General features: G+C 46.1%; 1 protein-coding gene across 1 annotated transcript; it reads left to right on the forward strand.

Moving 5' to 3' along the window:
- The first annotated feature begins 2951 nt into the window (after positions 1 to 2951).
- On the forward strand, positions 2952 to 10735 carry LOC148122059 (disks large homolog 5-like). Its single transcript, XM_087906225.1, has 6 exons — positions 2952 to 3155; positions 4210 to 4369; positions 6022 to 6165; positions 6841 to 7021; positions 8227 to 8342; positions 9459 to 10735. Exons 1-6 carry the CDS (start codon positions 3023 to 3025, stop codon positions 9622 to 9624), a joined length of 900 nt encoding a protein of 299 aa, XP_087762351.1. The 5' UTR covers positions 2952 to 3022; the 3' UTR covers positions 9625 to 10735.
- The last annotated feature ends 887 nt before the right edge of the window (positions 10736 to 11622 follow it).

Below are 11622 nucleotides of genomic sequence, written 5' to 3' on the forward strand. Positions count from 1 at the left end.
AGACTGACATGCAGTGCAACTCAATGCCACAGCAACACATTTTATGTAAACACCAAGTGAAAATAACCAACGGCTTTAGATCCTGATGAGTCTCTGTTCCTCAGAGGATGATCCAGACAAAGAATCTGTCAAACTTCCACTGCCATTTACCTTTGATATTCCCCAAAGTGAGGCAAAGGTCTGTTTTGAAAGTAATCTGGAGCCTGGAGCCAATGAAGGCTTGCTGTCCCACACAAGCGATCATCTGTGATATGTTAATGAAGGAACCTGGGAACAGGTCAGAAATGGAAAACTGTACTGGAAACAGCAACAGAAGCCAAACAGAACAGAGGCATAAACAGAATGTGACACAGCACAACCAGTCCAAGGTTACTGAAGGACAGAATGACAGTAACAGAGCTGGAACAAGGACAGGGCTGAGGGACGTGTGCATGTGTAGGGTAGAGGGAAGGTCCACTGGAGTCACTCAGACGACGTCAGATTGGCCTCTGGACGTGGGGTTTGCACAGAGAGGAGGAAGGGGAGAAGGTGTGTGAATGTGTGTGGGAGAGTGAGAGAGAAGCAAAGGTAGAGGAGGGGACCCTAGGTGATCACCAGGAGCAGGAAGTAGAGCAAAGGGAAAAGGGCATTCAAGTTAGAGAGCTGGAATTTTATTTCATGATGAACAAAACCCCACAGCAATAGAAGCCCTGAGGTTCTGAGTTTGAGCAATGCTGTAAGGGTCTGAGTAAATATGAAGTTAAAGATTTTGCTACATCTAAGTTAGTGCTATATCTCAGTGGTGGAGTACTTGCCTCAGATGCATGAGGTCCTGGGTTTGATCTTCAGCATTGCAAGAAAAGGGGGAAAAAAGCTACTTCCCTAAAAAAAATTACTGAAAATTCTCAGCTTTCATCTTTTTAACACCAAATTTGGTCAAACCACCTTCAATCTCAGGAACACAACTACATTATTAACTAGTGTCTTCAAAAGACTTAAACTGCCCCGACCCAAAGGGGACAAAAGCTCAGATTTCCATGATTTAGAGACAGGCACTTGAAGAAATTAATTGCCTCTCTGAAGTTAAAACCACCAAAGACATGTTCTACAGACAAGTCTCTGATAGGGCACACAAATAGCCAACCCTGAGGGTTTAGCTCGTCATTGGATCCACACAGGGTCACGTGAGGGAGGTGAGGGGGAGGTTGCTCTTGTTCAATTCTCAGAGGCAGGTACTGACAACATGGTCCCTGATCACAGACAGCTCCTTCAAGGATCCAAGGTCAGTAGGTAGCAGATGAGGAAAGAAAATGCGGTCCTTGAGAAGCCATACTCTGGTTCTGCAGATCACTAACCTTCAACCTATTAAATTTATAGAAAATTTGAGAATGTTTCATCAGGTCAGATTTCCAATCAATGAAGTTTCCTGAGCTCAGACAATCAAAATGTCCAAGCTGCACTAAAGCCTTTCTTTCCCTAGGTCCTGGAGGACCGTGAATCGCAGTGGCTAACAATAACTCCTAAGAAATATTTAAAATTGCTCATGAAGCAGATGTCCATGACTTTGTGTGTTGCTGTCTGTGTGAGAGCAGGTGGACATCCAGTCATGTATGCATGCACACATGTAAATGCTCATGTGAAGGAGAACTGCTCACTCTGTTGTACAGTCTGTCTCTCCCCGTCCTCACCCAGCATGCTCTCAATCTGCAAGGGCAGAGAATGTGACAAGATGACTCCAGGACCACCCTGACCTGTGAGCACAGACACAGCTCACAATTTGAGGTGTTGAACCCTGGATCTATTATGGCCACAATTAATTTTCCAGGTGGGTATATTGAGAAGCATCCTCTCATTAATGTCTAAAACTCAGGAAGACAGAAAAGGAGCTGACTTCCAGGGGACTAGGACACTCCAGGGAGTCAAACACTAAGGATATTTTAACAGGATTGTGAATTAGAGATTACGGGTTCCATAAAGCCTGTCTCCAAACAATCTTCACAGTAAAGAAATATTGGTAGATGAGGCCCCTGGAGGTTGGGTATATTTCTGTTTTAATGTTGACACAGGGTCTCATGTCTCCCAAGCTGTCCTCACGCTGGCTTATCTTGAGCTTAGATCACCCTGCTTCCACTTCACAAGGGATAAGATTACAAGTGGGGCCCCGAAGACCTGGGAAGACAACACTAGTCATTGAACCCAGGACATGCTACATGCTAGGCAGTCACTCTGCCAACTGAGGAATGTCTACAGCTGTTGTCTTGATTTTCCAACTATCCTTTCTTTTCCCTCAAGAGGTGCTGTAACTCACAGAGGCCTGTACCTTACCCTGCATTGTTGTCTTTGGTGCCGAATGGAGAGCAACATACTCAGCCTGGTGGTTGTTTCACTTGGTGGATTCCCTAGTTCAGTTTCTTCTGCTAAGGGATCATCAAACATTGGCCAGCACCCCCACAGGGGCATTCCCTATGTGCTGTGGAATCCCAGAACAATTTTCTAAAGCTAAGCACATGGCTTCCATGACTGTATCCTTAACCTAAATCCCACACTGTAACCAGCTCTGCAGGTTCTCCCTGAATGTGCTTTCTAACACTTCTTCTGGAGGAAGGTGATCTTTCCTTGGTTATGTTCATCTAAACATAGCCTCTCAGTAAGATTTGTTTGCTCATATTGATGAACAGAGTAATTCTGAAGAAAGAATGAGTCATTTTCAGTATGTTTTGAAAGAAAAGCTCAGTACTTAACATGGGAAGTATGGCCTCCCACTCAAGCTAAGGGAACTCTGGGTTTGGAAGGAGGAACTGAATGGCTTCCTCTGTGTTTCCAGAGAGGCTCCTGGATGGGGAAGTTAGGCTTCTGGTCAGTTCAGGACAGCTGGCTAGCAAGGTGACAAATGCAGGCCCCTCTGACATCAGCAGTCCCTTCCCCCAGACAATTCTACTGTATCCCAGAGAACTCTTGGCATTCCATGTGATGTCACCAGTGTTGTAGCAACACCAACTGCCCTTAGGACATTCCTCAGTGCCCATGGGGTAGAGTAGCAGTCATGTTCTCAAGACTGAGAAGTCTAATTAGGAGAGCAGATGGAGAACGTCTAGTGAACAGAGAGAAGCAGGAGGAGGCTGATGCTCAGTTTGGGCGTAAATCAGGAAGGAATAAATGGTTCTGGCGAAAACGCAGTAAGTCATGGGCTGGAGGTGGGCAGCTTGGTGGAAGAGACAAATTTGAGGTGGGCCTTCCAGTAATTTGACAGAGGACCAGGAGTCTCTCAGTAGCTAATGGACATCCCTGTTTATCATAACTTCTGAAGGTCAAGGATTCCAGCACATTAGTTTGCCTATCTCCTAAGCCAGAGGCTGACCAGGCCAAGGATGTTGTGCTGGGATGACCTCTTAGCTGTGACCTTTACTGTGGTTTGGGTTAATATGTGGGGACAAAAGGAGACCAGAAGGAACAGGGAGGGACTGAGGTGTCCCCGTCTTAGGGAGGCATCACTGCCTCTCACCCTCTGTAGTTTCCTGTGGGTCCAGTCTCTGTCTGATATTAGTCACAAGAGAGAAAAAGTTCTTCTGGCCAAGACATTATGTCCTCCGACTATACTGCAGAATTCCTCTGAGCACCTCTCCCTGACAGTGGCCCCCTAGGACTCTATGTCAGCAGCTGAGGATGGCAGGCAGTTCTCTAGTGTAGACAAACACCTGTCGGAGGTATGGGAGCGGAGTAGAAACTGACTGCCTCCTGCCAGCTTCAGTATTCTGGATTGCTAGTGGGTGACTTGGGGAGTCCGTTGACCATGTTGTGCCCCTGAATGGCTTTTCAATTGACAACCATGGGCCTGGATTGACCAGGAAGGAGATCTGGGCTCCTCACAGCAACCAAGTGCTTATGCACTATGCCATTATTTTTCCGGCTTCTGAAACCCCACGCATGCTTCAGGGCTCTGGACCATGTTGCATCCTGGGCTGCTGTGAATACTGTGCCTGAAGAGGTGGTGTCTGTGTTCCCCTGAAGCATGTGTAGGGAGGCAGAGGAAAGCCCTGGCTGCTTATGGAGCCACATCTCTAGAGCAATGGGACAGCTGAGGTCCACAGAGGGAGCATCTCAACCTGGCCCAATATATTTGGGTTGTCACCAGGTTCCAGACATGATATTTGTGTTTGGGCCATAGGGTGGCCTGTCCATCATCTATGCCTTGTTGTTATGCAATCTCACTTGTGTTCCATCTACCCACAGATGCTGATACGGTGCCATCATCCAAACCAAGGCCCCGTACCCAGAAACAGATGCAGAAGGAAATAGAGAGGCTGACCACGGAGCTGCAGCTGATGACCAGCCAGAGAAATGAGCTGCGAGATCACGTGATCTTTATCACAGAAGGAAAGGTGGATGATAGGTATCCATTGTTCCAGACTTCATGGCACTGTCAGCAATGTCACCTCACCTGCTTTCTTTTAGTGTCTTGGGCTTCACAGTGCCATCTGACCTGAGTTTGTGGGAGTTCATAGATCTGGACCAACAGACGGGAGACTCCATGGGACCTAACTAGGCCCTCTGCTTGTGTGTGACAGTGTGTAGCTTGATCTCTTAGTAGGGCTCCCATCAGTGAGATCAGGGCCCTTCCCTGGAGCTTATCTGCCTTTGGGGAGCCTGCTCCCATGCTGGATTTGCTTGCCTAGATATGACACAAGGCAGGGAGCTCAGACTGCGTTAACATGACACGCCGTGTTTTGCTCAAGTCCACAGGAGGCCTGCCTGTTTCTGATGGAGACAGAGGAGGAGTGGAAGGAGAGGGAGGTATAGATGGCAAAGAGGGTAACAGGGAGGAGAGAAGGCAGGGGTATATGCAAACAATTTGTAAAAGAAGTGTCTAAAATTCTATTTATATAAAGTAAAAATGATTCTGTTTTTTAAAAAATATGTTTTGGTTTCTAGTAGGCTGCACTTTTTGAGTGACTAACCTCAAGTCCTAAATTCTTCTCAGAGTAGATGCAACCCCGAAGCTGAAATGGGGACTCTAACAATTCTGCTTTCTCCAAATGAAAACCAGAGTCTGTGTTCTGAGTCACACAGCTAAGGGATTGGGGCAGTAATGTGTATTTCCCAGCATGCATTATCAAGGGACATGACAGGTGGTGGCTTGTGTGAGATACTAGCTGCTGGTAGCTTGAGGGAGTCTTTGGAATGCTTGGCAGGAGACTGTGCTGAAAGCTGCTGAGAGCAGCTGGAGGGGCCTCTTCCTACTTGGTCCATCTCAGGGTAATTGGAGTCCTGGGGATCATCACAGTTTCTCTCTAGTTTTGTGCACTGTACTCATTGCCAATACTGCTCCACACATTGCTTTGGCATCTGATTTCGGATGCTCACTCTCTCTGTGTGTGTCTGTATATCTCCCCCTCTCTCTCTCTCTCTCTCTCTCTCTCTCTCTCTGTGTGTGTGTGTGTGTGTGTGTGTGTGTGTGTGTGTGTGTACACATTTACTTGTTTTCCTGTCCCTACAGACTATGGCAGACAGGGATCTGTGCTGGGACCTAAGAATTTGCCTGCGCCAGTTTCTAGGCAATGCCAGTAGAGGCCTGGGAGCCCGACTTTAAGCATTACTATTGTCTAATGTGCTCACTGTAATGGCACCTAGGAATCCCTTAAGGAGTTTATATTGCTGTCTGGCTATTGGGTCTGAAACCCAGAGTTGTGTTCTCTGTCTTACCGCTCAATGACAGTCACCCAGGGCCTAGAATCGCTGTTCTGAAAAAGAAGAGATTTCATTGCAATATCTGGTGTTGCTAGACCTCTGTTTTACACTTCTGATAACCCAGAAAGCTCAACTGACCCTCTAGGCCTACTGCGTGAGCTCATGCAGCTAGGACACCCTCCATCTGAGCCAGGACTCTGCTGACCTAGGGTCAGGATACAAGAAGTAAGCACCACGAGGTTCCAGAGCATAGTATCCAGAATGTGGCAACCCCTGGGCTGTGGTAGACCAGGATCCAGCTTGAGTTTCCGTGATCCTCGAGGCCTGTGTTCATGGGATTCTTTCCTCCTGTTCTAGGCCCTACCACCCGCCCAATCCCCTGAATGAGAAAGTGAAGCTGCAGCACAAACAGGCCTTGTCAGCACTACAGCGCCTGGAGGACGAGAACACCGAGGCCTCAGAACAGCTGAGCGAGCTGACCAGGGAGACCGTCCTGTATCGGTAAGGGCGCATCTCGTCCTGGACCCTGAAAGTTGTGGAACGGCCATCTCTGCCTTTCTGTTTCTCTGCACAGGGAGTCCCTACCTCTGCTTCTAGACTTTCTGCTCCTTAGCAAGCAGCTCTGGGACTTGTGTCTCTTGGACTCATTATTGGAGAGTGTGAAAGAGACTGTTAGCCCTACCACCATTGTCCTAGAGCCTCTGGAGCCTCTAGATAGAAAAGGACTTTGCACCATGAGGGAAATGCCAGGCAGCCCTGGGAGTCTGGAGCACAGGCCCAGGCTTGAGATATCTGGTGGCTGTGGAACTTGTAGGTAGAAGAAGCTCACCTTTGGCCTTCTGTCCTCCCTTGAAGGGTATTTGCCCTCTCTGGAATTGCTGGCTGAATGGGGTGATGTTTCCCCATTACTATTGGACAGTTAAGGACAGGTGGAGGACTCCTCTTCATATTGAAGTAACATAAATCTTATTTCGTGTTGGGTTTCCCATAGTAGTTTGATGCTTTCTGTTATAAGCTGTTGTCTCACTTTGGCTTTCTGAGTGTAGCTGTCAAGGCTGTGTCAGACTCTTGGCTACATCTTCCAGGAAACATAAGGCCTTTTGGGGTGCTGGTTCCTGGAGAAAGGGGAGGCAGGAGGAGCCTGGCAGGGCCTTACTATGCAGTGTGTCTCCCTAGCGGTCTGCACAGCATGATCCTGATGCAACATAGGCAGCTGAAGAAGAAGGTGCGTCTGCTGAGGCAGGAGAAGAAGAAATTGCGGGATTATTGGGTCCTACTGATGCAGCACGTAGATGACTTGAAAGTGCTCTGTAAGGACCAAGAAGAGAACAGTGACGTCAACACCCAGCAACAACAGGTAGGGCAGGTAAATCAGTCAGGCTAAGGTCTGGCCCCCTTTGCCCTTCTGACTGCCTCTCTGCCCATCCCCCACCTGTGCCCTTACCCTCACCTGACTCATTCGTGCTCCCATTCAGTCACCCACCTCGTGCTACCGTGTCCGTGCCCAAGTACTTCTGGGAAGTTAGCCTCTTATGAGAAACTAAGTTATTACTCTGTCTAAGTGCACAGTAATAGTCACCCAGGACCTGGAATTGCTGGCTGAAACAGGAGAACCATTCCTGCTGCTCTGTTTGAAGCTGCAGTCCAGTGAAGGAGATGGGTCAATAACAAACCACACACCTACATGGATCTATAATAGGTAGCATTCTATGCACAGAGCTTGGAGTGAGTGAGGTCTGGCTCCTGGGGATCATTTGCTTGGCAGGGCTCATGTGAGATCACAGGTGGGAAGCAGTTTGCAAGGAGGAGATCCCCATGTACGGGCCTATTGAGTGCCCACACTGTCATGGGTTAGGGTGGCATGGGGCCTTCTCCTTTCTTCCTCTGTCCCAATGAGTTCTCTTCCCTTTGCCCAGCTCTCAGTTCCCAGTGACAGAGTCTGAGCAGCAGCTCGTCAGCCCTGTTGTCTGGGATTAGCGCTGGACAGTTCTCCCATCCAGCAGACTACAGTCTGGGGTTGATTGGATGATCTGATGGGGACTATTGACAAGCTGGTGGTCAAATGAGGGACAATTGGGCCTTCAGGGGAAGAATTTCTCTAACCAGCTCAACATAGTCTGGCCAAGCAAATCTCAACCGTACTAATCTCCAAGAAATGATGGCTGAGTTGTGGGACTGTTCTGAAAGAGCTGATATGGTCCATCTAAACTGCTCATCCGACATGATGTTTCTACAAACCCCATTTCTCCCTCCCTGTTTCTCTTTCTTTAACTCTCAGTTCGTGTGGCGTGTGTGTGTCTGTGTGTGCACGAGCGCACATGTATATGTGTATGTAGTGTGAGCATATGGGGGTTGTGGTGCATGACACACGTCTTCATTAGCTAGCAGAGACCACTGTGTTTCTATTCAGTCTCTGCCTTGAATCAGGCTTCCTTACTTCCCTGAATGTTTACTGTTTTTCCTGCCTGGATGACCGGCAAGCTACGGGGTTCCTTTGTATGTGCTTAGATTGGTATGAGACTGTGTAACCCTCCACTAAGAACACAATCTTCTAATGAACAGGAGCTCAAGGGATTGGTGGAAAGACTTCAGTTCCTGCTGAAGCAGAAGGAAACAGACACCCAGAAAAAGGACTTAGCAGAAAAGCTGCGGCATCACTTTGAGTTCTCCCAGATGAGGTAGGATTCTAGACTGGGAGGACAGGGTACAGCCAAGGGGATCCCCTGTACCTTGGACCTCTGTCTTTTATAAGTTTCTTTTCCTCTGCTTGGATCCAAGCTAGAATCGTGGAAAGAAGGCTAAAGCAAATTGTGCTGGATCTGTCAAACAGAAATTCTATCCAGGAAATAATACATTTGATACTAGTGTGTTATTAGAATTGAGTCTCACTTACTCCTTCCCGAACTTTCTCTGTTCTCAGCAGACTTTCCTTGAACTCACAAAGACCTGCCTGCTTCAGCCTCCCCAGAGATGGGATTTAAAGGTGTACACCACCACACCTTGCTGAAATAACATTTTTATTTAGGAACATCCCGTGTAGAGAAGAGATCCCCACCTTTGAGCAATGCTCTCTGCAACATTGGCCTATTTCCTGTGTGAAGGGTTCTCTGGATAGAATATGTTAAGGACTTTCCACGATGAACTCAGGCAGATATGTCAGCTACAGGAGTGTGCTGTAACAGACTCCCAAAGAGAGCCAGGATGCAGATTTCCAGCTCTAGTCCTAAGGAAATGCAAGTCTCTGTTTGGTCCCAGAGCCCAGGCAGTGCCAGTGTTCTCAGCACACATCACAGGAAATGCTGCTCTAGCATGACAGGCTAGGTCTTGCATGGTGCTCATGTTTATGGTCCCTCTGAGCATGAGGACTGAGCTGACCTCATGACCTTGTTCAGGTGCGCAGATGGCTAGGCTGTATTACTGCTATCAATAAAATGATGTGTTGATCAATAACTCCTCATCAATACCAAGTGTATTGCTCATATACTGCTGGCTATGGTATTTATATTCTACTGTTATGAACAAAATGATGTCTCTGATCTGTAGGAGAATGTTCTGGTTTTCTTGTAGAAAGCACAACATACAAGCTCAGTTTAAGTTATGACATGTGTCTATTGCTGAGAAAAGTTCTAGGCCCAGCTACTCTGTGATCCTATTTCTCTGGGGGTATAAAAACGATATCAATCCAAAGATCAATGTTGGTTCTCCAGGACACCTGAGGTGTTGGGAGGTAGGAGCAGACAGTTGACATGGCATGTCCCCTCCTGACCTGTGCCTTAACTGCTATCCTCTCCCAGGTCCAAAACACTGCAGCCTATGGAGGAAGAGCTCACAGCCCAGGATGAGATTCCCTTGCAGAAGGAGCTGCTAGAGCAAGAGCCACCTGCTGAGCCCCAACCCCAGCAACTACTGAATTCTGGGGATGAATTTTATTCTTCAAATTTGGATTCCATCATGGAATAGGCCTTGAGTATGTCTATCCAGTGACCCAGCATGGCTGCTTCTGGGTCTTGATTCCCTTTCCTTCTTGATCACACCCCCTGAGAGAACTGATGAAGCCAAAGGGAGCCACGGACACCTTGAAACCATCACATTCTTCACATTAGGATCAAAGCCTCTAGACAAAAAGACACCCCTTGTAACTGTGAACTCACCAGGGAAGGAAATATCAGCTGCCCTCCAGGTGGTCATGCCCAATCTGATCCATGTGTCTGTTGACTAAGTTCTCATAAATAAAAGAAAGCAACAAAACCATGCTTGGGGTACAGAAAACCAGAGACAAAAGTTACTCCAAATGCTACATCTACCATCAGGTGGCCTCAGCCTTGGGGGGAACATGACATAGAACAGAAGAGAAATGACTACAGACATCTTGAAAAAGCTGTTCCAATCGGTGACAGCCTCACCACCATGTCTATGAGAGAATGCTACTTAGTTTAATTTTTGTTTGGTTTTGTTCTACATTTTTGTTTCTATTTGTTTCAGTTTTGGCTTTGTTACTTTGATGTTATCTGTTCTTGTTATTGATTTTCATAATTTGTTAAGAGTATTATCTAGTGTTTATGTTGAATGCCCTGTTAAAGCCCCCTTTGAGAAAAATGTATTCTTTTTTGATATTTCAAAGTTAATTTATTTCACAGAGATGAAAATAATCAAAAACAAACTCTGAAGTGCTATGTGGCCAGCCCACCACGAGTGACAATATTTGAACTGGAAGCCTAGTGGAGTGCTTTCTGTATTTGAACTTTTGGTGCAGCAGACATATTATAGTCACAGAAAAAGCAAACTGGTTTTGCAGAGTTCATTCAGAATGGGACTTTTAACCAAATAACAGACCAGGCTTATACGTCAATACAATAGCCCCAAAGAAAGAGAAATACCAAGAGAAATCTGAAGAGTGGTCCACTATTAAGAAAGAGCAAGTTAGATGTCCACATTTGTATTGAACATAATGAAGCCTTTATGCCCATATTTAATCTCTACCTAATTACTAATTCCTTGATACACGTTTCAAATATTTTACCATTCAACATTTTATTGTAACTGTGTACCATAAATCATTTATTTTAAAATATATTCTTGCGTTAAAATTTGAATAAATTGTCAAATAACCAATTATATCAATTTTATCAACATTAAATCATAACATTGATGGTAATTAATTTAAAAAAAGAATGTATTAGTGATCATTTTTATAGATAAATATATAATTTTTCTAAACAAAATATCTATACTGGCATAAGTGCTATTAAACTTTCTAAAATTCACAGGAACTTCAAAATAGTGAGTTTCTACTTTATTCAGGTTATAACATATTATGTTCATTTCATTCTTTTTTTAAATTAATTTAATTTATTAAAATTTTCCACCTCCTTCCCTCTTGCCATTTCCCTACCAATCTTCCCCTCCCCCCTCCCTCCCCAGTCCTAAGAGAAATCAGGGTGCCCTGCCCTGTGGGAAGTCCAAGGCCCTCCCCCCTCCATCCAGGTCTAGGAAGGTGAGCATTCAAACAGCCTAGGCTCCCAAAAAGCCAGTACATGCAGTAGAATCAAAACCCAGTGCCATTATCATTGGCTTCTCAATCAGCCCTCATTGTCAGCCACAATCAGAGAGTCCGGTCTGATCACAATCTCGTTCAGTCCCAGCCCACCTAGCTTTGGTGAGCTTTCATTAGATCATTCCCTCTGTCTCAGTGTGTACACACACCCCAAGTGGTCCTGACTTGTAGTATGAGGGCTGGCTTGTTGGGGTTTCTGTCCTTCCCAGCACCCCAACAGCCGGCAAGCAGCAAAGAAAAATTACACACAGGACTCCATAAGGTTATAAACTGATTGGCCCATTAGGTCAGGCTTCTTGTTAACTCTTATAACATATATTACCCCATTATCCTTATCTATGTTAGCCACATGGGCTCAGTACCTTTCTCAGTGTGACAGCTTACATGTTGCCTCTTCGGTGGTC

This window comes from Myodes glareolus, chromosome 5 (assembly GCF_982192425.1).
Source record: "Myodes glareolus chromosome 5, mMyoGla1.1, whole genome shotgun sequence".
In the NCBI taxonomy this organism is placed as follows: Eukaryota; Metazoa; Chordata; class Mammalia; order Rodentia; family Cricetidae; genus Myodes; species Myodes glareolus.